The sequence below is a fragment of the Cynocephalus volans genome, chromosome 13 (genome assembly GCF_027409185.1).
Source record: "Cynocephalus volans isolate mCynVol1 chromosome 13, mCynVol1.pri, whole genome shotgun sequence".
Lineage (NCBI taxonomy): Eukaryota > Metazoa > Chordata > Mammalia > Dermoptera > Cynocephalidae > Cynocephalus > Cynocephalus volans.
This window is the reverse complement of record NC_084472.1, coordinates 38,493,013-38,518,956: the sequence shown is the minus strand read 5'-3', so window position 1 is coordinate 38,518,956 and position 25,944 is coordinate 38,493,013. Positions and strand designations below refer to the sequence as shown.

General features: G+C 36.8%; 1 protein-coding gene across 1 annotated transcript in view; it reads left to right on the top strand.

The window, feature by feature from the left end:
* RIT2 (Ras like without CAAX 2) overlaps positions 1-25,944 on the top strand; it is a 387,665-nt gene that overhangs the window by 175,731 nt on the left and 185,990 nt on the right. Inside the window, exon 4 of the mRNA XM_063077453.1 lies at positions 18,272-18,463. Coding sequence (XP_062933523.1) covers positions 18,272-18,463 — 192 coding nt within the window. The remainder of the gene's footprint in view (positions 1-18,271; positions 18,464-25,944) is intronic.

Below are 25,944 nucleotides of genomic sequence, written 5' to 3'. Positions count from 1 at the left end.
ACCATTTCAGAACCAAACACACTGTAAGGCATACATTGCATCATTTAATCTTCATATTAGTGGTGTTAGAGAGGCATTGATTTTCCATATTCCAGATGAGGAAATAAATGGTCAGAGAAATGAAGAAATTTGCTCTCAGATACAAAGTCATATTTATGGAGCTCTCAACCTGTATTCTCATTGCTATATTACATGTTCTCTGACCTTGATGTGGAGTTGGAGTGACAAGATAGCCACTTGTAATATAGGAATATGTACTTAAGTGTTAAATTGTTGTTCTAAGTATAACAGTACATAAAAGATGGAGCTCATAGAATGGTGATGGGTCGTGAAAATTTTCTAGGAGTTTATAAGAATTTGTAATGTCCCTGTAAGTGCAGTGTTCTTCACTTCAGTAGTCTACCATTTCTGAGGATAGTCTATAGTTATGAGTTTCCTGAATTAAAAACAAACAAACAAACAAAAAAGAAATGAAAAAAACTACCTCTTCTTTTCTATGTTGTTTCAAATACTTAAATAGTACCTCTGTATAAAAATATCATCCACTTTTATGGCAAAAATTGGTTGGGAAATGTAAGTCTATATGTGTCCTGACAATTTCACCAGTTAAATGATAATGCACCTGATATTGTGATTCAAAAGTTCATTAATTCATTTGTTAAGTTATTCAGCATATCAGACCCTTTGTGTGAAGGCTACATAAGGATGGGCACACTAGACAAGCTCCCTGCCTTCATGGATGTTAGAGTCTAGAAGGGGAACCACATACAATTACAATGACACTGTCTAATAAGCGCTATGATAAGTTAGTCTAGGGCATTGTGGCACTTAACCAACCCTGAGAACCCTGAGGCATCTGAAAGGCTTGCAAGCAGAAGACTACCACACAAAAGGGGGATACCTCTGCTGTGAGGCTGATGTGGGAGATTTCCTTAGCATATTTCCCATCTGAGCAGTGATCTCATTCATTCAGCCCTGCCCCATTCCACTCTCTGTTGAAGCAATTCGGAATCACCTCAGCATCTGCTCTCCTCTCCTGGGGTCCCAGTACCCACACCAGTATATCTCCCAGTTGGATCTTCCACCTTCCTTGATAAGATTTGCAGTGCTTTGAGCAAGGGACAAAAGCGGTAAGTAGCTGCTAAAGTGAGGGGAAAGGGGGTTCATTGGCCCCAGCTGTTCCTTTATTCAGTTACCCTGATCACTGCCCCCTGGCCTGTTCTTACTTTGTCTATTTGTTGATGTTGTTGTGTTTGAAACTTCTCAAAACTTCTTGATGACACCTTCTGATAATCTATTTTCTGCTTTCACCTTAAATCTTCCAGAAATTCTGAGGTACTGTTGCCATCATTTTGCTTTCCAATGTTATTTTAGATATTGCATAATAATAATAATAACACTTTAATTTCAATTGCATTTTGAGAGGCAAGAGAGTGAGAAATTGTTCATTCTTTTGAACAAGAAACTTTCTTTTTTAAAATATTGCTTTACTAGAGATGGTTTTAGAAAAGTATTGCTTGAAATTCTCATATGTATTAGACCCAAAGTGCATTTTAAGATAATAAAACCTATTTGTTATGTGATATTAATATCTGTGCTTACAGGTTTTATGAAATGCATATTATGTTGTTAAATTATATTATATATGCTCTATATTAGTATGATATTGATATATTTTGGAGCATTTCACCAAGTCTAACAGTGGAATGTTTGATAGAGCACAGTTACTACAAGAAGTTGAAATAATTTTGGGAAAACAATAACTTTTTTATATATTCAAAAATTGTCCTAACATATTGGTCTATGAGGTTGCAAATTTACTTTAAAAGGAAAGGTACTGGCTGATTTGCAGGGAAAAAATAACTGATTTTGCTTGTGGAGGCATGTCCTTTAAAAATACAATTTTTAAAAATTTTTATCAGCATATTCATTGTTACAAATCATACTTATTCTTTATTCCCCTTATCCAATCTCTCCTTTTCTCACTCCCCCTCCTTCCCCTCTGAAAACCATAGATTTGTTCTCTCCATCTGATAGATTAACTGTTCCTCTGTTGGTTTGTTGCCTAGATGATCTGTCCAGTAGTGAGAGAGGTGTGATCAAGTCCTTCCTATTATCATAAATCAGATGTTTCTTCTATTAAACTGGAGTAAACTTTGTGGAGAGAGAGAGGACCTCTTCTTTTTTTTTTTTTTTTTTGGTCTCCACTGGTGTTTCTCCTTGTTTCAATGCAGATGAAAGTCTGGCGTGCCATCTGAAATGTGGCAGTGACTGCTGCTATAGAGACTAGCCACTTTTGTGGCAGCCATGGCAATTGCGGTGGCTATGGTGAGCTACCTGTGCGAAAATGGTGTTTTTGGTGTGCTCTTTACCTGGTTGTGGCTGGGTTTGGCTTCGACTGGCTCCATGCCTCAGAGTCCCAGTGGGGCCCTGGGTGGTAGTAGCAGCTTGCCTCTTTGAGGCTGAGTTTGGCTTCCCCAGTCTCCAGGCCTCACTCTGAGATGTTGTCATGGAGCAGTTGGGGGAAAGAAGGAGAAGGGAAGGGGAAGGAGAAACAGGGTGTGAAGAGGGGGACAGAAAGGGAGTTTAATTGAAGCCTGTGCCCCCCCCCATTCCTGCATGGGAGACCAGGGGGCTTCCTGTGGAACTCAGTGGTTGTCATTGGGCTTGTTATGGATGTCAGAGGGGGAGGCGTGGCTGAAGCCATCAGTGCTCCTTCCTCCCTGGCTTGGGAACCCAGGAGGCTTTTGGTCTTTCTAGGTTTTATAGATGTTCTTTGGTGGTGTTAGACCTTTACTGGTTAATATCAAAATTTGCCTCTGTTCTGTGAGTATTTTGTTTTCTCTTTCAGTTCTGTGTTGGATTGTTCACATTTCCCACCACATAAACTCTACACAGAACTAATTTGTTGTCCTTTTCTTACTTCTAAAATGGAGGAGCTTCCTGTGGGGACCAGCATTTAAGCCCTGTATTTGAGTAAGCTAAATTGCTTCATTGCTGCTGATTCCCTGAGGAAGGCTTTCTGTGCAGCTCAGGTTTTAATGGTTAACCTTGTAGGTACTTCTGGGTTTTGTGAGGTCTGGTACACCTGGGTTGGAAACTCTGGTCTGGGCCTGAGTCTTTTCAGCAAACAGTATCCACTGTATTTCTACACTCCTGACCAGTCCACACTCAGTGGTCCTAAATGGATAGGAAGGCAGATCAGCTGTCCATGCTGTGCCCCAATGTTCCCCCAGTGGGCTCATTTCCCCCGCCACCTGTACTCCAAACACTTCCCATAGGATGGGTTTTGCACTGGTCACTTGCAATGACTCACCAGCCTCTGAGTGGCTCCTTTTTCCAGTTGTCTGTGGTTCCTCACTAGAAGTGATCCACAGGAACCCTGTTAGTGGTCTTGCTGGCCTGGGGGCCATCGAGGCCCTCTTCTCCCCTACTGCCTCCAAGCAACTTTATGCAGAGGGCACAGCTTCAACTTTTGCTGACTCTCGCTCTGTGTGCTCACCAACTCCAGCTTCAAAGTGGACAGGGCTCAAAATGGTGGGAGTAATCCTTTCTTTCTGCCATTGTGGCTTCTCCTGCCTTCATGAATTCTGTAGGTCTCTTCTCCTCTTCCCTTGAACTCTAGCCCCAGCTTAGCTGTCATTGCTTCTTAGTAGTTGTAAATTGGTTGATTTGTCAGAGAGAGTGACACTGGGGACTGTCTATTCCACCATCTTGAGTGGAAGACAAAAGAATATAAATTTTTAAAACTTTTCTCCTCTAAATTTTGTTAAAAAATCGATATATGAAGATGTATTTTTGTGTCTTCCCAAACTCCTTTAGTGTTAGCCTCTTGCTATTATGTCTATTCTAGAATTTTTTATTATCCAAGAGTGAGTATATCAGTTTATTTATCTGAAATGATACTTACCCATTCAAAGGAAAGCAATTTAATCTGAGTTTTTAATATGTTCAAAACCTATTAGGCAATATAAGCTTTATCACAGTTTAAACCTAGTTATCAACTCCTAAAATGTTTAAAATTTGCTTGGCGACACAAATCTAACTCCTTAAATAATAACAAAATGAGAAGCATATAATTTATTGCTAATTTTTGAGGTTCATGTGTGAGAAAAATATACAGAAAAGAATTATCAGTCAAGGCTGGGTTTGTTAGACAAAGGTCCATATGCAAAGAAAGTAATTGACTCTGAAGTCTGTGTGTGATTCAGATCACTGAAAAGGAAGGACAGAAACCCATACAGTGCGTGAGGGATTAAAAGACTGGGTTTTCTGACCTGGCTGGGTTTTAATTAGCTCTGAGAAAATGATGTCATCACTACTTTTCCGGGCCCTTTCTCATCTACAAAGTAAAACGTTGCATCTTATAATCAGTAAATTCTGTATTAGCTAGAAAAGGTTCAAGTATGGGGAACTAGGTGCATGAAGGCACAGTGGTGAGAACACAACTTATACGATCCAGGCTTGAGAGAAGTGACCCCATTAGAGGGTGCATATTCAAGATTAATTGGAGGCAAAGCTGGAGATGTAGCCTAATATCAGATTCTACAGCATCTTAAAATCAGGCAAATGAGTACAGATTTGATGTGAAGTGCAAATGGATGACCATTGGACCTTTGGAGGCAGAAGAGCTCCATAATGAATGCAGTGCTTAAAGAAGATTTGGTGGACAGGTAAATACATGATGGATTGATTGGAAAAGAGAGACCCTAAGGTCACAGAAGCCACCCAGGAAGCATAACTATGCTGCAGTGTGAACTTTATCCAGTACTTTATGATGGTCAGAAAACTTGATCTCTTCCTGGCTGTAATCCTGATTTTACGGAGGACAAACACCTGTACCTTCATCACTTTCCTCAGTGACATGGTGAGGGAATTCTGGCTTCTCAGTAAACTCTAAAATTTTATCTGGAGACAAATCATTCTAAATATTGAAAAACAGAATGATCTGGTTTTTACGTGGGAAGGTACCAAGTAGTAGTTTATTTCCTTCACTCAGCCTTTAGAAATATGAATTATGAGGGCCGAGCCCACGGGAGAGTGCGACGCTGGGAGAGCGGCGACGCTCCCGCCGCGGGTTCGGATCCTACATATGAATGGCCGGTGCACTCACTGGCTGAGTGCCTGGTCACGAAAAAGACAAAAAAAAAAAAAAGAAAGAAATACGAATTATGTTCTGTGATGGTAAGGCTCTTTTATAGAGAAAGAGTGTGTGTCTGTATTCCATATCATTTTATTTTCTTTTTTTAGAGTAGTATACTATCATGAACTCTAAATCAATTAGCAACTGCAAGTTCGTCATGTGGATTTTCTTATTCATTGTATTTTTGTTGATATCTTTCTTTCAGTGTCACATTGGGAATAACTAACATGCAGTGGATGAAATCCTTTCATAACACAGTTGTGTTGTCTTCTTCCAAGATACATTCCTGTAGGTTTTATCTGCAGGAAAATAGCTCCCAGTATGAGTGACCTCCAGGATGAACAGGAAACCGGCTGTGACTAGAAATATCTTTTAGTGGATTTGTACCACCCAGAGGCAGTCATGAAACCTTAAGTCTTTGATGAAGTACAAGTCAAACAGAAGGGGGAAAGGCAAACAGGCTTCTATGGCAGAGAAATTTCGATTCATCGAAAGAAAGAAAGATTAACCATGACTCTCTTCTTAGAATAAAACAAATGGCTGAAGATATACAGTGAAATAAGAAACATTTCATTGCTTTTTAATTGATGCAGATTTCAGTGGGATATAGGTTTACCTAAAAGTAAAACTAGACCTTATACATAGGCCTTATACATATGGGAATGAATATAACTAAAAGCTTTATCCGTTTAAAGATTTGATTTCTTTTTCCTTTTGTCTTCATCCTCTAGCGGATGAACCTTACTCTCCTTAAAGTGTATATCAAGGGAATGGTAACAAAAACATTTAGCTTAAAGTAAGTAATTAACCAAATGATTATATAATTACCTGTTGGGTTTTTATCCAGACACTGTCCCTAGTGCTTCCGAGAATATGATGCTCATGTAGTTTAGAGTCTAGTAATTGGAAAAAGAGCAATGCACATGTAATCAAAATACAAATAAGTAATTATAAGTGCTAAAATCTGAGAACGGTTCTGTACTGAGCATGTAACTTTGTATGTGCAAAAGCCCAAGCTAATGCCTAACACTATTGATTAAACCTCCAACAGCATTCTTTTTTTCATTTCCTGTTTCTCTAATGCCTGAACTGGTAGGTTTCAAGTCTCTCTTCCTTGAAATGTCTGACTTAATTTTTGGCTCCCCATTTTCCTCTACTGTGACGTCTCATTCAAGTACGTTTCTCTTCTGTTTCTCCACCTAAGGAACCTCACTTTGTAAACACTTCAAAAGCCTTCAAGAGTTCTCCCTGCATTCAGCCTGCTTTCCCTCCTTCGTTACTCCTACTGTTGCTGGATGAATCCTACTGCCTGAAATAAGGCCGCCTGTTTGTCACTCACCTCCTGATAAAATCTCTTGAGTTCTTGGTTTCCTATCACATCAAACCCCAAACCTGATTTTTTTTGGTTCTTAATAATCTGGTTTCACTCCAAAACATGAACATCCCACCCTTTACATGAGCCAGACTCATGCTTTTTTCTGTAAAATCCTTTCCCATCTGAAAGGTATATTCCAGGTCCCTGCCCTGTGTCCTAAGTCTCTCAACAACTCCCCACCTCACAACTCCTAAACATCTATCACTGTGCAGTCCCTGTGTCCTTCACTGGGGGCAGGATACTACAGAAGTGACTTCACTTCCAAGCAGAATTGCCACTGCCCTTCCTCTGGAAGACCTGCTCAGAGAGCCTTCTTTGGAGTTCTCCTCACATGTGCTCCTGTCTTTTATTTTGATGCTTATATCATTGCAATAGGACTGGCTTCATGGGCCTGATATTTATGCAATTACCCCGGGCCCCCTGCTCAGAAGGACCTTGTATGTGGTTTGATGCTCTGTTGTTCTTCTCTTGATAATTTTAAATTATTAATGTGAAATAATTTTTGAACAAGAAGCTCTACATTTTCCCTCTGGACTGGGCCCTGCAAATTATGTAGCTGGTTCTGCATTGCAAACTTAGTGTTTATTTTTATTTTTATTTTTATTTTTTTGTCTTTTTGTGATCAGTAAGGGGATCGCAACCCTTGGCTTGGTGTCTACCGCACCACACTCAGCCAGTGAGCACACCAGCTATCCCTATATAGGATCCGAACCCGCGGCAGGAGCGCCGCCACGCTCCCAGGGCCGCACTCTCCCAAGTGCGCCACGGGGTCGGCCCTTAGTGTTTATTTTGAGCTGTATTTAGATCAGAGCTTTTCCAAGAGCCCTCTTCATTATAACCAGATGCCAGGCAGCCTTCAGCCCCCAGTGTTCAATGCCAACATCAGAATTAAGGGCCTTCCTTGTTTTTCAGGCACTGAAATCAAGAGATTTTAACACTTCTCATTAATATTAACACAGTTTCATCTTTTACAGAACAACTTTTCTTTTATCTTACTTGGCCTTCCATCGGTATCACTGAGTATGTCTATGAAAATGTTTGGCAAGACTTACATTGAAAAACACTTAGCATAGACTTAGCATTAGGAAACTTGCTACTTCGGATCCTGTCAAGTTGACATTAAGGGTGACATTAATTGACAACAGTCCCTTTTCTCAGACCCCATAAGAGAAATTGCCTTTAGCTCAAAGTGCTTACGGAAGATTTGTATTAAATTAATATGTTGTTATTGACCACAAAAGTGATGTAATTAATCATGTTTCCATTGTAGCATTGGTTGTCTCATTCAAATTGTAGATCAAACTCCGTCTTCTCACTGTACCCTATTTTAGATGTTCTCATTTCTATTTGTTTTTATTTTATGCTTATTGATCCATATTTTGGTTTTATTATTTGTATTCTTATAAGCCATCTCCAATCTTACATGCCCGTCATATACGAGTGCTCAATAAATATTTTATGACTGAGTAAGGCAGATACAGGCAATATTCCATGACATAATGCATCCTAAAAATGTATATGTCAAATATAGAGAGACAGATGATAAGAAAACTTATAATGGTAGAGACAGTTATGTTCTCTGAAAACTGTAAAATAATATTCCTTAGTTATATTTTGCTTGTTAGACACAATCTTTGACCACATATTATCAGCATTTATAAGAGCTCTTTGTTCAGTTTCATTTCAATTGAACATACCCAACCAGTTTAAAACATCAGATTGAGACTAAAGAACTACCACTCTTATCTGTTTTAATCTTTGTGATTTGCATAAATTACTGTACATTTATATCAAGATTTTTATCATTTACGTATTTTTAAAATTCTCTCTTCTTTAAAAAGATACAAACAAAAGCAACAACAACCACATTGATCCTTTGGCACAACCCAAATCTGAACTGTCAACTGGTAAGCCGGCTAAACATATTTAACTGCCATGAAAATGCTAAATTTGGGTGATAAAAGGTTATCTAAGGGTGACAATACATAATCTTTGGAAGTGGAGCTGCATAAAAGTTGAGGAGCTCTGTACAAATAACTTAAGGAAAATGTCACATCTTATTCTCTCACCAAGCCCTTCCTCCTGCAAATTTCTCTTGCCCTCCTCCGAACTTCCATGGTTCATTTACTACTTAATTGATCTTCCTTTGTTTTATCTTGGCCGAGTTGTATTTCTCCAACCCAGACAAGGACAATTTTTTTTTTTACTTCTTATATATCCCACCACTTTGCATAGTGTTTGTTAGGTGCATGACTGACTTACTTTCATTTACTTTTATATACTAGGAGAATAAATTTGGTGTGGAGGTGTGGTTACCAGGGAAATGTCCAAAAGGCTTTGGACCAGTATAGACAATGGTGTGTGTGTGTGTGTGTGTGTGTGTGTGTGTGTGTGTGTGTGTGTGTGTGTGTGTGTGTGTGTGTGTGTGTGTGTGTGTGTGTGTGTGTTGTTGTACTAGGGGGCAGTTAAAAGGCTCCTCTGATTACAACGCTAGTGCATTTTGTAAATAGAGAGGCATTTATATGCATTGTACCTGTAGTTGAACGCAATGGGGAGCTAGTTCAATTCTTAAGTTTCCTAGTACCTGCTCAAAATAGTTGTGGTAATCAAGAAACTTCAATATGAAATTCTTCAAAATACTTTATTTATGTTGAGAATTGAGAAGATTCCTACACTATCTTAATAGAAAAGAGTATATAATAGAGAGCTGATTAAACTGCAGTGTTGTACTCAGAATAGCTTTGTAGATAGTAGAAACTCTTATATTTGTATCATTTTATATAGGGGGTCTCATAGATATTTTGCTTCTTGTGGATTGCAAATGGCATCTAGTAATGTTACTGAATAATTAACCAACAACGTTCATTTTTTACCAGGAAGCAAATGAAGAAGATATTAACATTCTGGATACACAGAACAGAGAGCACAGGGATCTTTAATTCATGGGTGAATGAAGACGGAAGCAACATGTTGAGCATAGCATTTCTTATCAAATGATTTCCGTGTCATATATTATTAAGTTGATACATAGCTGCAGAGCTTCTGCTGAATTTTCCGGGCCCCATCAGCCTCCAGTGCATCTTTAAGTAACACACACACACACACACACACACACACACACACACACACACACACACACACACACGCTGTGTGAAGAGTTGGGATAAATAACATCACTAAATAGGAAGTATTCTCCCCATTCATCGTGGTAACTTTATTATGTCTGCTTTATAGGTGAAAAAATTCCCCAATTTAGGAAAAAAAAGTTTAATAATTTTCTGATTAAGCATATTTGAAAAATACTCCACATTTATATTTAACGAAGCTCAATGAGGATTTTATGCTTTTTCTCCCAATGAAAGGTTGATTCTATTCTGCTGGATTTGTAGCAGAGATTATAATAGGCTTAATGTGTATTATATTTTAAATATTCATCAAAGCATTTTCACATGTGTTCTCTCATTTGATCCTTCCTACATCCCCATAAGATGGGTTAAGTGTATTTTCTAATCCTTCTTGACAATGGAAGAAATTGAGGCCCAGAGAGGTTAGGTGATTTGTCAGAAGACAAGCTCCAAGTGAGTAACAGGACTAGAGGTCATGTACCTGTGACTCCCTTTGTCTGCTTTCAGATTGTAAAGAACAATTTTGAGCATAAATGCAATTACATACCCCTACATACAGGTGCAAAGCAAAATTAAATAAGGAGCCCTTTAAAAACACAAATGCTATATAACCTCATACCTGGAGATTCCAGTTCATATGTGATACCTGGTAAATCTATTTTTAATGACTTATATGTGAGTTTGAGTCTGGTTAACAAGTACTGTAGGACTTCCATTCAGTCATTCATTAAATATTGTTCTCTGTGAAATTTATCTTTTTGTACTTTGCTTATCTGCCTAATAGTTTGTTAGAATTTCTCAAATTTGTTAGTCTTTTCTTTATGGTATACTTATTTTTAAAATAGTAAAACGTATTGCTGTTTTGCTTTGTTTTTTCTGATGTCTCACATAGAAATATCTGTTTCCATTTCCAATTAAAATAAATCTCTAATTTAAAAAATAAAAAGGAGTCAAAACAAAACAAAACAAAACAAAAGACCCCTGCTATATGCCTTACAACAAAATAAAATCCATAATAAGAAGAAAATAAAATACATAAATGGATAAAAACATAGAAGATGCTCAATATAACTAATAAATAATAAATAAATACACATTAAAGAAACATGATATTTTTTAATCCTAAAATTTTTAAAGGTAGAAAAATTGATGATAAGCAGTATTGGTGAGAATGAGCAAACACAGACACTTTTATATAATGCTGGAGAAAATGTTATTGATACAGTCTCTGCGATGGTGAGATTGGCACTATTTCTCAAAAATAAAAATGTATGCTTTCTTTGATCTAGCAATACTACTTCTCAGGTATACATAAATATGTAATATATGGATGTTTGAAAATATACATTGCAGCATTGTTTGTAATAGGAATATAAAGGCCATTTCAATGCCTGTTCACAGACAAGTAGTTAAATAAATTATGATACATGCATAAAATAAATTATAATGCCTATATGGAAAAGAATAAGAAATGTTAATGTGAGGAGTCTTCAAAAGGTTCATGGAAAGATTTATATTATCTGTTAATTCTATTTTTCCACAACATTTTGAAGTACTCTCATATATGGTTAAATGGAATAGTCTCCAAGGTATATTAGAGCTATTAAACTTAATTAAAAATAAAATCGAAATTGCATATATTATGTTTCCATTTGAGTATAGAAAGAGGTGTGAAGGTGGAATAAATACGTTTATTCTTGTATGTACCTAGACATTTCTGTAAAGATAAAGAAACTTTTAACTGTGATGCATTTGAGGAGGAAAACTGGGAGTTTGAGGTGGGAAGAAAACTAAATTAATACTATATACTTCTGTACCATTCAAATATTTTGCTATGTGCATTTGTTAATTTTCAAAGAACACTAGACAATTAAGATAAAGAATTTTAATGCTTAAGAAGATGGCAGAAGAGATGGTCTCTAGCATCACTCTCTCCTGTATTCAATCAATTTACAACTATTAAAAAGCAAAGACTGCTAACCTAGGACTACTGGAGTTTGAGGGAAAAGGAGGAGAGAACTGCAGAATTCGTGAAGGTGAAAGAAGCTGCAGTGAGAAAAAGAAGGGACCACTCCAACCATTTTGAGCCCTGGCTGTTTTGGGACTGGCCCCACTGAGCACATGGAATAGGAGCTGCCAAAGGCACAGCTGTGCCCTTTGCATGAAGTTGCATGGAGTCTGTAGAGGAGAAGAGGGCCTCAGCACACACTATACCAGCCCCCAGACCAGTGAGACCACTCACAGGGTTCCCACATAAGAGTAAGGGGCTACAGTCTATTGAAAATAGAAGCCACACAGAGGCTGGTGAGGCATCACAAGGGACTGGCTCATGGCCCACCTCACAAGAAGTATTTGGAGTATGTGGGGAAGAAGTGCCACTGGGGGGACATTAGGGTACAGCATGGGCAGCATGTGCCTTCCAGTTGTCACAGGCCCACTCAGTGGAGACTGATCAGAGAGATAAAACTGCAAAGGTGCTATTTTCTGGAAAGACTCAGCTTCAGGCCAGAATTCTACACAGCCCAGATGTATCTGACTTCAAAAGACCTGGAAGTGATTGAAAGGCCAACAGTTAAAACTTGATCTACACAAAAAGCCTTACTCGGAGAGTCAGAAGCAAAGCAGTAGTTTAGCCTAACCACAGGGCTCAAGTGCTGGTCCCAACGGGAAGTTCCCACATTTTGGAACTAACTAAAGGACAACAAATTAGTTCCAGTGCAGAGTTTAGTAATGGTGGTAGATAATAGTACAACAGAGAACTGGAAAAAACAAACAAACAAACAAACAAACAAACAAACAAAAAACACAGATCAGAGACAAAGCTATGATATTAACCAGCAAAGGTCTAACACCATCAAAGAACACCTATAAAACCTAGAAGAGGTAGGTGTCTCCTCAAATGCATCAATGAAAAGAAACAAAAATTGAGAAAGAACAGAGAAATATGACATAATCAAGGGAAACAAACCAAGAACCCACAAGAAATACTAAAGCGAGTTCTTCAATGTGAAAGAAGAAAATGCTAAGGAGCAGCAAGAAAACATTTGAATGTACATAATTCATTAGTAAAAGTAAATTTATAGACAACCTCAAAATACTCCAATGTTGTAAGGATGATGAATAAACAACTCACATCTTTAGAATGGAGACTAAAAGACAAACCTAACAAGATAACAACAAATACAACTACCATATAAGAGACAAGAAACATTAAAAGTTGTACCTTGAAACAACAATTTGTCAAAACATTGGGGGGAATGATGCCAAAGCATAGAATAGGCTTTGTCTTTTTCTTTTCTCCTAGATATCAAAGTTAAGTTGTTATTAGTCTAAAATAATGTGTTATGACTATAACGTGTTTTATGTAAGCCTCATGTGACCATAACACAAAAACGTGCGAGACATACTAAAAATAAATAGCAAGAAATAAAAATACAGTGCTAGAAAAAAAAATCACTAAATTACAAAAGAAGACAGTAAGATTGGAAAAAAGGACAAAAAACATCAACAAAACAACCAGAAAAGAGAGAGAAAATGGCAATAACAAGTCCTTATATATCAATAATAACTCTAAATGTAAACAGATTAAATGCCTCAATTAAAAGACATGGAGTGGCTCAATGGATTATAAAATAAGAATCCACAATATGCTGCCTGCAAGAAAATCAAGTCTGCCTATGAATAAACACACCATCTGAAAGTGAAGGGATGGAAAAAGTTATTTTACCCAAATGGAAACCAATGAAACAGCAAGAGTTGCTATACTTATATCAAATAAAATATACTGCAAGCCCAAGAAAGTAAAAAAAAAAAAAAAAAAAAGATAAGAAAGGTCCTTTTATGATGATAAAGGGATCAACTCAAGAAGAGTATATAGCCATTCTAAATATATACATACCCAACTCCAGAGCACCCAGTTATATGCAATTACTACTAGACTTAACAGGAGAAATAGACTCTAACACAATAATAGCTGGGGACTTTCACACCCCAATTTCAGCAAAGAACAGATCATCCAGACATAAAATTAACCAGTAACATCAGAATTGATCTCTACTCTAGGTCAATTGGACCTAATGGACCTATATAGAACATTTCATACAACAGCTACAGAATACACACTCTTCTCAACAGCACATGGAACCATATTAGGAGGCCAACATTAACCTAATACCAATATCGAAAAAAGACACAAGAAAAAAAGGAAACTACAGATTAATATCCTTAAAAAACACAGATGCAAAGATCCTCAATAAATACTAGCAAACAGAATCTAAAAACACATTAAAAAAATCTTTCACCCTGATCAAGTGGGATTCATCCCAGGGGTGCAGGGATAGCTCAACATATGCAAATCAATATGTATGATATATCAACATATATCACATCAACAGAATGAAGGAAAAAAACGTGATATTTTCAATAGATGCAGAAAAAGCATTTGTTAAAATCCAACACTCCTTCATGATAAAAACACTCAACAAATTAGGTATGGAAGGAATGTATCTCAACACAATAAAGACCATCTATGACAAACCCAAAGCTAATATCATTCTGAATGGGCCAAAATTAGAGGCTTTTCCTCTAAGATATGGAAAAAGACAAGAATGCCGACTTTCCCCATTCTTACTTAACATAGTACTAAAAGTTCTATCCAGCAAAACAAGGTAAGAGAAAAAAATAAAGAACATTTAAATCAGAAAGGAGGAAGTCAAAGTATCCGTGTATGAAGAGAACATGATCATATACACTGAAAACCCCACAGAATTCACCAAAAAATTACTAAAACTAATAAATGTATTCAGTATAGTGGCAGGATACAAAACCAACACACAAAAATCAATAGCTTTCCTAGACCCCAATAACAAAATAGATGAAGAAGAAATCAAGAAAGTAATCCCATTCACAAAGCTACCCCCCCAAAAAAGAAAGAAAAATAAAAAGAAATACCTAGGAGGAAATTTAACAAAAGAGGTGAAAGACCTCCTCAATGAAAACTATAAAACATTGGTGAAAAGAAAAATTGAAAAGGACACAAATATATGGAAATATGTTCCATGCTCTTGGGTTCGAAGATTTAACATCATCAAACTGTCTATATCGCCCAAAGCAATGTATGTGTCAACACAATACCTAGCAAAATACCAATGACATGCTTCACGTAAATAGAAAAAAATGATCTTAAAATTTGTATAGAACCACAAAAGAAACATGTAGCTAAAACAATGTTGAAAAAAAAGAACAAAGTTGGAGGAATCATACTTCCTGACTTCAAAATATACTATAAAGCTATAGTAACCAAACCAGCATGGAACTGGCATAAAAATAGACAAACCAATGGAACAGAAAAGAGATCTCAGAAATAAACCCACACAGCTACCGCCAATTGATTTTCAAGAAAGATACCAAAAATCTACAGTGAAGAAAGGACAGCCTCTTCAATAAATGATGCTGAGAAAACTGGATATCCACATGTGGAAGATTGAAACTAGACCCCTATCTCTCACCATACACACAAAAAGAATCAACTGAAAATGGATTAAAGACCTAAATTTAAGATCTGAAACTATGAAACTACTAGAAGAAAACATAGGGGAAACTATATAAAATGGGAGTGGGCAGAGCTTTCTTGAGGGAGACTACAAAGGCACAGGCAACTAAAGCAAAAATATACAAATGGGACTGCATGAAACTGAAAAGCTACTGTACAGCAAGGGACTCCATCAACAAGGTGAAGAGACACCCTACAGAAAGTTTTAGCAAACTACACATCAGACAAGAGGTGAGTATCCAGAATATACAAGGAACGCAAACAAATCAATGGCAAAAAAAAAATAATAAATTAATTAATTAATTAAAAAATGGCAAGGACCTGAAAAAACATTTTTCAAAAGAGACATGCAAATGGCCAACAAGCACATGAAAACATGCTCAAAATCACTAATAGTCAGTGAAATGCAAATTAAAGCCATGGTGAGATATCATCTCACCCCAGTTAGACTGGTTATTATCAAAAACACAGAAAATAACAAGCACTGGCAACAATGTGGAGAAAAAGGAACCTTCCTATATTATTGGCAGCAATGTAAATTGGTGCAGCCAATGTGGAAAACAGTATGGAAGTTCCTCAGAGAACTGAAAATAGACCTACCTTAAGACACAGCTATTCCACTACTGGGTATATACCCAAAGGAAATGAAATCAATATATCAAGAAAACACCTGCACTTCCATGTTCATTGAAACACTATTCACATTCGTCAAGAGATGGAATCAACCTAAATGCCCATGAACAATGAATGGATAATGGACAATAACCTGTGGTTTACATATATTCAATGGAATACTATTCAATTATAAAAATAAATAATACCCTATCCTTTGTAGCAACATGAATGGAACTGGAAACCATCATGTTAAGTGAAGTAAGTCAGGCACAAAAAGACAAATACCACATGATCTCACTCATATGTGAAATCCCCCCCTCTCCCTCTCCCAGCCCCCCCCCCCAAAAAAAGTTGTTCTCACGGAAGTAGAGAGTATAATAATGGTTACCAGAGGCAGAAGATGGGGCAGTGGGGGATGGACTATTGGGTACAAAACTATGCTCTCTACCCTAAATGAATCATTATGCACTATATGCATGTATTGAAACAACCACCGTACCCTACAAATATGTACAAATTAATGTTAAAAGTAAAAAAAAAAAAAATGCTTAAAATTATAGGTGGAAAATGGAGTGAAGTGTAAATTGCAACAGATCTTTTTTCAGTTTACTTTGTATTTTCATTATGGTTTTAGTCATATACAACTGATTTAACAAATAAATTTACATTTTCTTAAAGAAAAAATATATTTGTATGATAAGTCTATCATTTCAATTTGAAAAAGGTAATTATAAGTTTGAGAAACATCAGTTAGCATTTTCAGTTTATGCTTCTCTGATCGATCTGACTGAACTATGGATTTCTATCTGATTAAGTCATAGGATTTCAAAATCAGAGACTGTCAGAACTATAAGGGACACCTCATAACTCAACCTTGTTTAGGGAGTAAAGAAACTGAGGTCCAGTAGGATTTTTTTCTCCCTGTTAGTACATTTCACCCATACAGTGACATTTAGGATTGAGTTAAAGTAAAATTTAATGTTAAGTAACCTGATAGAGTGAAAATCAGGGAATATGAACTTTTTAAATTAACTCTAATTAGGTGGCTGTCTGTACTTGGATGAGTCTCTTCTCTCTGGGCTCTAGTCCTTGCAACTTTGAAATGATTCGTTGAACCCTATGATATGGTTAGCATTTTTTTCATATTTATTGCAAATAATTTAAGAGATTTACCCACTAACTCAGGGCCTTATTAATTTTATCACTTTCTCTGCACTTTGAAGCACCCTAGTTTTCCAAAGTTCTTGGATCTATTTAAATGCTCCCATATTTCAAGCCATGTTAAATCAAATGAATATTTTCTTTCTTTTTTTTTAAAATTTAGATAATTAATGTAAATAGAGCATTTTAGTAGCTCTGGTAAACTACTAAATCTGCTAAGTGAAAAATATCACATCTTCTCAAAGTCTGTAAATACAGTGAAAGCCCACCAAAAGTTTCCTTTCTTTGGTTACCTACAGCACAAATTGTCACAATATGTTCTTGTGTTCTTTTATTATTTAACATGGCTTTTTCCACAGCCAGAGTCTGTTATTTTTCCCACTGCATGTATCTAATTAGCCCTTGTCATTTTAAAAGTAGATTCAGAATGAGTGAATTAAAATGTATATTTCAGATTTAAAGAAACTTTCCAGAGTGCAATTCAGACCAAAATATTGAAATTTTAGTTGCCAGGAAGTTATAATTCAGGTGGATGCAATGTGAAAGGCTTATACAGCTGTGTCTCCCAGGTTGGGGCACTGCTACCATCTGGAATATACTGATGCCCTCCTATGCAGGGAGACAGGAAGATAAAAACTCAACAGAATGTAGAAATTGACCTATCACTCAGCAAATCAGATCCTTCCATTTATGCACCTCTTTAAAATTATTCTAAGAACACCTAAACATATAGATGGGTCTGGGATTATTTATGCTAATAACTTCCTCTATGCACAAAGATTATCTAGGTCTAATTCTAGTTTGTCTTCATTTTTTAAGTAGAAAACTAGTTTGTTCTCCCAGGTCCCTTGGCAGACCTATGGCAGATTCCCTGTACAAACCAACTCTCATTTGCAAAGTAAAGCCAGCTTCCTTAGATCATTCATATTTTTATCAATCGTTCCTGGAAAAAAACTAGTTCCAAGGAGTAGGAAGTGAGAAAATACCTAAAATATGTAATGTACAGAATATTTAGCCTAGGCTCAAGTAATTTTAATATAAATTTAGGTCATACAAATTTAGACTCATTTTCCTAAAGTGAAGTCATCAAAAACATCAAAAATATTTTATCTATATGTAATCCCCTTATGAATCCATGATGAAATTTGCCATTTAACAAATCCTTCCAAGATTTCTTATATATGATAAACTATCAGCAGTCTTAACAGTTTAAAAAGATCAAATTTCAAAATGATACATTTAGATCTCATATTGATTCTCTATACCCAAAGCCCATAAACAGTTTTGTTCTTTCCCTACAGGCAGAATTCACAGCCATGCGGGAGCAGTACATGCGAGGTGGGGAGGGCTTCATCATCTGCTACTCTGTCACTGACCGCCAATCGTTCCAGGAGGCTGCTAAGTTCAAAGAGCTCATTTTTCAGGTCCGCCACACCTACGAAATTCCCCTGGTGCTGGTGGGTAACAAAATTGACCTAGAGCAGTTCCGCCAGGTGAGTGCCAATTTTTATCTGTTAGCTTCTGTCTTTTCTTTCAAGGATATATAGTACCAAGTATAGCTTTCCAAAGTTCACACTGAGGATATGAGAAAGAAATGATGCACGTGATTTTTCTAAGAAATCTTCATTGTCCTGCAGTAGACTGTGTTGGCTACTACAATATAGCCCATACCACATGCCATTTTGCAGCGTGATCTTACCCCAACCCCTTGGAACAGGGCTGGTTCTATCAGAGCATTACAATATAGAAGAAATGATTCTATATCACTTCCAAGGTTGGCCCCGAAGAGTTCTGCATCTTTTGCCTTTGCCACTTCAAATGCTCACCCTTGGGTTCCAGAGACCATTTAAGGAAGCCCAAGCTAACCATTTGGAGAAAGTCATGTGAACAAAGTGAAATTCAGGCTCACAGCTGTCCCTGCCAAGGCGCTGCACATGTGGGCAAAGCCACTTTCCATGTTCTAGCACCAGCCACTATCATGACTGTAACTACATAAGAAACCCAGGCCAATTTACAAGCAAAAGAAAAATCTCCTACCTGAGCCTTGTCTGAATTTCTGACCTACAGACTCAATGGCAAATAAAATGAAATTGTTTAAGCCACCATGTTTTAGAGTAATTTTTTGTGCAGCAACAAATAATCAATACAGTACCCTTCTCTCCTTCCAGAACCAGAACAAGTTACCAATTCTCAGGTTGAGTCGGAAATTACTCTTACATACCATCAGTCTCCTTCAAGCTTCCCTTCCTATATCATTGTGATCCTTAGACAATCTCGCATCTTCTCCAGACAAATAAAATCTAGCTTAGATTAGGATCCACTACCAAAATTCACATAGCTCATTACAGTTTATTTCCATCTAGTCAGGCACTACTTCTAGGGCAACAACTGAGGGGCAAACTATGATAGTTTCCTTCCTTGAGATCTCTACATGGTAATGATATTTCAGCTGTGCTGGTTCAGGGACCAGGCAAATTATCTAACAATTCCATTGACATGACTCATTTTCACAAAATAATATTACCAAGAAGTTGCATGCAAATCAAATATTTGTGAATCTAATTCTCTAAATTGAGTTGCTTACTTATAATTTGAAATGCTTCATCTTTATTAGCAATGACCTTAAATATGAACTGCCTTTTAGTAGTTTATGTTTTCCAGTAAATGACTGATTTTTAGCATGCTTAAAGGGGCCTGCTAGCAAAACCTTTTGTTAAGGTAGAAATCTTTATGAAAGCAAATAATTTTCTTCTATTTTAACTATTTTATAAATTTAGATTTTAATATCTAATGCATTTTAAGTTTTCTTAAAGTGAAAAAGATCTCATCTAGAGCCATGTTTATAAATTTATGCTTAACTTGAAAACATATTCCTATAATTTAGTTCAATGCATTTTTGTGGTGACATTTTACTTGAGAGTCCAAGCATCTTTAAATGACAGCTAACTATTATTTTAGGAGCTATTACATTTGTATTTCTCCTGTGCACCTGTTCCGCTGCCTTGCTTTATTGTTTTCCTTTCTCCAAAGCAATGTTTAATATGATATAGTTGCATTTCTATGGGTTAAGAGGATATAATTTTATTTCTGTGGGTAAATTTATCTCACCAGTTAAATATGAATCTACTCTCAGATAACTGGCAGAAAGTAAGAAGAGAGATATAGGCCTAATGACTGAACCTTTCACTTACTCTTCTGAGAAGTATGAATGCTTTGTTTTCTTGGGGTTTGTAGGGAGTCACATGTGGAAGCACCCTAAGAAGTTTACCTACCATCAGTGATCACATGACCACCTTTGTCACAATTCTAAGAATTCCTGGAGAACAAAAACCTCTAATTGGGTTCCAGTCAAGAGAGCAATATAAATAACTCTGAGAAAGCTAGTGAATTTGAAAACATCAGGGAAACTTTTTCATGCCAAAGTTAATTAGATTTTCCATAGAATGATTGATCTTCCTGATTCCAAAGCTGGCCAACATTTGCTCTCCCTTCAAACTCCAGGCCCTGCTTTTTAGGCTCAGAGGTGGTCTTTAGGATCTTACAAAGGCATGTTCAACAGGATCCCTATCCCAGCCTGGATAACTAGCTACTTCTTTCAGATTAGCAGTGAGGTGAATCACAAGCATCACAAATGTAACTGAAATAAATATCAAAAAAGACATTACATTGAGTAATTTTTCAGAGTTGATAGATATTTCCTTTTAGATAAAAGCAAGTAAATATGGTAGTCACAGAAACTGCAAAAAACATGTAAACACCAATTAAAATCTTTGTAAAAATGATCATGTACCAATGTCTCTAATAATGAAGTGCTGATGTGTAAATTTGGCTTCTGGCTGTGGTATTTGTGATGGGAATAATGATTCCTAAAATTGCAGAGTGTTTTTTTTGTTGTTGTTTTTGTTTGCAATAATTCACACTTTATTTTAATCTTATTACTGCCCTGTGTGGTTACAAGAAAAGCATTTGAGAAACGAGGATATTTGAAAAATGAATATATTAATAGAAAAGGATTTTACTAAACTATTCCAGTTGGTGACAAAATTAAGACTAAAACACAGATCACTTGTACTGTTTGTGTTACATCAGTATTTGAAAGGTTAGGTCTTTGTTTCTTCATTTAAAAATAACAAACAAAAAAGACCAAATAAAAACAAAGTGGCTGAGACTTAGATCATCCACAGCTCAGAGAAGTTTTGTGCTTCCTTTGTGGATTGTTAGAGCAGTAAAGTCGCACTCTCAAAGAGAGAATCATACTGATGCTTTTGTTTAGTGGTGAGGACAGAGAAGTAAGATTTTCACTAGGCAGCTCTTCCTCTTTCTCAGTCTACATTGATAGAGGTTGAAAGGGAACTGTCCCGATGATTAAAGCTGTTTTTTTTTCCTTCATATTTGATAGAAAAGATACTTGTGTTCTTAATGCATTTGGGGGAATCCCAAAGACTTTTATACAGAAAAAAAAAAAAAATTCAAAACCAAAAAAGAACAAGTTTCAGTGCCTGATATTTTTTTATCATTATTCAGCTTCTTGAACTAAAATAGGGATGGGCTCTGTTTAAAGGCTAAAATTTTATCCAGTAACAATATACATTTTGATGTCAATGGTGCTGATAATGTATTTGGTATTTGCAAGGCTCCGTGCCAGGCACTTTACACGCACTGTCTTACTTAATCCTCACCACAAGCCCATGAGGCAGGCTCCTTTATGATACGTATTTAACTGTGAGTCAACTGAAGCTTTAATACATTCAGTAGCTTGCTCAAGGTCACACAGCTAGTTACAGTTGAGAGAAAATGCCCAGTATGTTCTGATTCAAGATTCAAAACTATTGAAAGCACTGTTTCCTAATGAGACAAAAAATTTGGTCTAAAGTCCATGCAGACAATTCTAAAACATTTCTTAATTCCTAGATATTAGGTCTCTGAGTTTCCATGGTCTTTGTTCCTTTTTATCAAGTCATCTGCCATCATGCTGGGGAGTTTTCTGTTTTTGCAAAACCCTGGCCAACTGTGAAAAGTAATAATGTTCTATGACGGAATGAGTTCCAGGGATTTGGTAGCTAGATTACAGAAGTTTTATATCAGTTTCAGACCACAAACTGTTTTATCCTGAAGACAGACTGTGACAAACCTCAGTCCTGACAGTCTCCTGACTTAATACTCAGCTTAAGGCCTTGCAACTCTGTTTTCCACAATCTGAGTGACTATTTAAGTGCTGACTTGGGGTCACGAAAGACCCTTTATTTATTAGTGAGATACTTAATGAAAATCATTTCATTTCTTTACTGAAAGTGGTATTTGTAGCTGCGAGGATTACTAATTGCTGTATTAAGGAAAGTAACACCTATGTAGAGTTATAGCAAGCGTCTACTTATCTTTGCAGAATGGTGACTGCTTTAGAATACCGTAAAGGAGTGAGCAATCCAGTTCTTGTCCTCAAGGACTTTCCATTCTCCTCAGGATGATGGAAATGTTGGTGAAAACTCATATTAAATAACACGGTTAAATGTTGAAAACTCATATTAAATAACACGGTTAAATGTTGAACAATAAGCACAATCCATAAGTACAATAGTTATGTACTGCTGAAGTATTGTGACCAGGTTGGAAGGATCAGGTGAATGGCGACAGTTATTTTAGGAAGGACCAGAAAGAGTAAATCTACAGAGGAAGAAATAATTCTTGGGGCAGTGAAGAGTACTCGATGGGGAATTTGAGAGATCAGCCTACCGAGTACACACGTATCAAGCATTTTCAGTATAATTTCATAAATAGTGCCTTCCTTGAAGGCATATTTAATCAAAGATAAAACATAAATAGGTACCAGAGTGTATTGGATGTTCTGGAAAGCTACAATTAATTGCAAATAACACTCAAACTTAAAAAAAAAAGAGTATCACAATTATCTTTTATCATCAGTTCATTAGATAATTTATATAAACATATATTCTAAATGATGAGGGTTTATTTTGGGGGGAAAAAAAGGTTTGGTAGTCTACCCATTGCAATGGAGCTAGACGTTCAACTTCAACTCATGATTATTTAACACTATTTTTCTTTTCCATAGCATTTTCTTTATATGTTATTACATTTAATTAAATAAATGTGAAGATATTAACTCCAATTAAGATGGAAAACAAAACAAAACAAAGCTTAGAGTTTTACATGATTTAACAAGACTGGTAAGTTTAAGAACTGGAATTTGAACCCAAATCAGTTTTCTGACCTTTACAAATATTTTTTTTTGCTACCATTTTCTTTTCATTTAATTTTTTTATCAAATATTTAATACTCACCCCATGACTATCAGGCACTCTTTTAGATTCTGGTAGTATGGAGTGAACATGACAGATAGAATCTGTATCTGTAAGAGTCTGAAATTACAGGGAAGGAGATAAAGAGTAAACAATTGTGTATGTATATGTGTACACCAACTGTTACTGAATTAAGCTCTTGGGTCACAACATCATGAAAATGGACAAAGTACCCAGCAGAATTTAAGGCAAGCAATGCTTTATTAAAAAGAGATATACTTTTACATAAGGGAGACAACAATAGAAAAGCTGTCTAGCTGAGAGTAGTTGGGGAAGAGTTTTTAAAGGCAAGCAATCCTTCAATTAATGTCAGCATCTTGTCTTGATTTCTGTTATCTTCATGTGGTCGAAAGGGGCAGTGGTGGGGGAGAATAGTTCCAGGAGCATCCAGCATACAAGTCCCAAAGGGGTCTCAAGGTTAACCTGTCATTTAGTTTTTACGATTACAGGGCAAGAAAAAATGGGTAGATAATGATAAGTTTTAAGTAAATAACAAGCCTTGTAGAAGGATTTTGGAAGGCTTGTTACAATAGCCAAGTCATGGAATCAACCTAAATGTCCATCATTGTCCATTGGATAAGGAAACTGTGGTATATATACACCATGGATTACTATTATGCCATAAAGAAAAGTGAAATTCTCCCATTTGCAACAACATGGATAAGCCTGGAGAGACTTATGTTGAGTGAAACAAGCAAATCACAGAAGGATAAATACCGCATGTGCTCACTCATAAGTGGGAGCCAAGGGAGAAAGAAGGAAGGAAAGAAAGAACACAGTGGTGTGTTGGACATACAGAGGTAGAGAACTTACCTTGGGATACAAAGTGGAGTGGGGGAAAGGGGGAGGGGGAGGGAAATTGGGGATAATTGGGTGGGGGACACTGGGTACAAATGCAATTTGTGGTAATGGGCATGCCACCAGTATGGATCTGGCCTTCTCATCTTGGGCACAAGGGGTGACAACCAGCTTTGTATCTCATGAATATTCATAACCAATAATAATCATAAAAAAAACTTGTCTCCTCTTCTCTCAGTTTATTTTTTCAGGGCAGTTAGTCCCAACCAGTCTCTTTCAGTTACTTTTATCAGGACCATGGGGTAATCATGCACCCTGGGGTCTCATGACTGAGGAGTAAAAAAGTAACAAAATGTCCTATGCAGGGAAAATGGAATCAGTTTTGTTCACAGGACTAACTCTATCCTGTCTCATAATCACACAACACAAAAATGTATAATTTTAGAAATATAATTATACATGTACATACATATATAATACACACAGACACAATTTTGAGTAGTAAAGAGTATAAGGAAGAAAAATGAAGCAGGGGAAAGGAACGGCATGTGGAGTGGGTGAGTGAGAGAGCTGTCTTTGACAGGATAGTCAGGAAGGCCTCTAAAAAGATGTCACTGAGCAGAAATCTAGAGTGCAGGGAGGATTTTGGGAAAAAACATTGCAGACAGAGCCAACAGCATTTGTAAAATGTTTATAGTGAGATCGAGCTCAGTATGTTTGAGAGCCAGTGTTGCTAAGTGAGGAGGCAGGGTCAGATTATATAGTCATAAAAGTTTTTTGGTAAGGAGTTTGGATTTTATTTTAAGTGTGGAGAGAAATTGTTTAAAACATTTAAGCAGAGTTTTGGTACTAACACATTTTCATTAAGTCAGTGCAGCTGTTGGGTGGGCAACAATGCACCAGGAAAACCAGATCGGAAACTCTTTCTGTTATCAGGATGAGAAATGAAGCAGCTTGGGCAAAAGCAATACCACTGACCATTCACAAATTCCATACTCACTGTGCACATTGACAGGATGGCAGGTGATGAAATTACAGTGAAGTTTGGAAACCTTTTCTGTAGGGACCAACTCTGCTACATTTCCCAGGGGTAGCTGCAGTCATCAATGTATTATCACACAGTACAGCTGGGTGGTGTTCATGATGGATACCTCAAGACATGGTAAGAAATATGCCCAGCATATATATTTTAGAAGGTAACAAAGTATGTGGTCTAAAGAATCAGATGGCTCTGGGTTTTAATATTTGCTCAGTGACTGTGCCTTTGGACAAATCAGACAGACACACGATGCATACACATATTTTTCAGAGAAGTACTTCCTGCTCAGCACAGGGTAGGAGGGTATAGTCAGTAGCCAGCTTCCAGCTGTCAAATGATTCAGAGTCAGGCTCAGTAACGTAAAGCCTCGTATCTGAGGTCACACCCTTCCAAGGGAAACCCATTTCCAGTGAAGAATAGGCATAAAATTCCAGCCATTTCAGCTCAATGTGGGACACTGTGACAGGCAAACCTTGCTCCGGAGCCCCCCACTGGTCTGGCAGATTCTGTTGGGCTCGCATCAGTGATCACCTTTTCCCTGTGGACATGCTGCTTCTTCTCCTTCCATTTACAAGTGTTGATCCCTAATAAACATCTTGCGTTTTGGACTACATCTCAGTGTCTGTTTCTGTAAAATGAGTTAGCAATACTTCTCTCATAGGTTATTGGGCGGTTTAGGTAAAACAATGTCAGTAGATTATCTAGCACAAAGCTTGGCACAGAAAATAAATTGAATAAATATGAGGTACTACGATCCTCATTCCTCATCTGTATTGTTGCAATAGTCTTTGTGTTATTGTTATGCTTCTAATCTGCTCTTTCA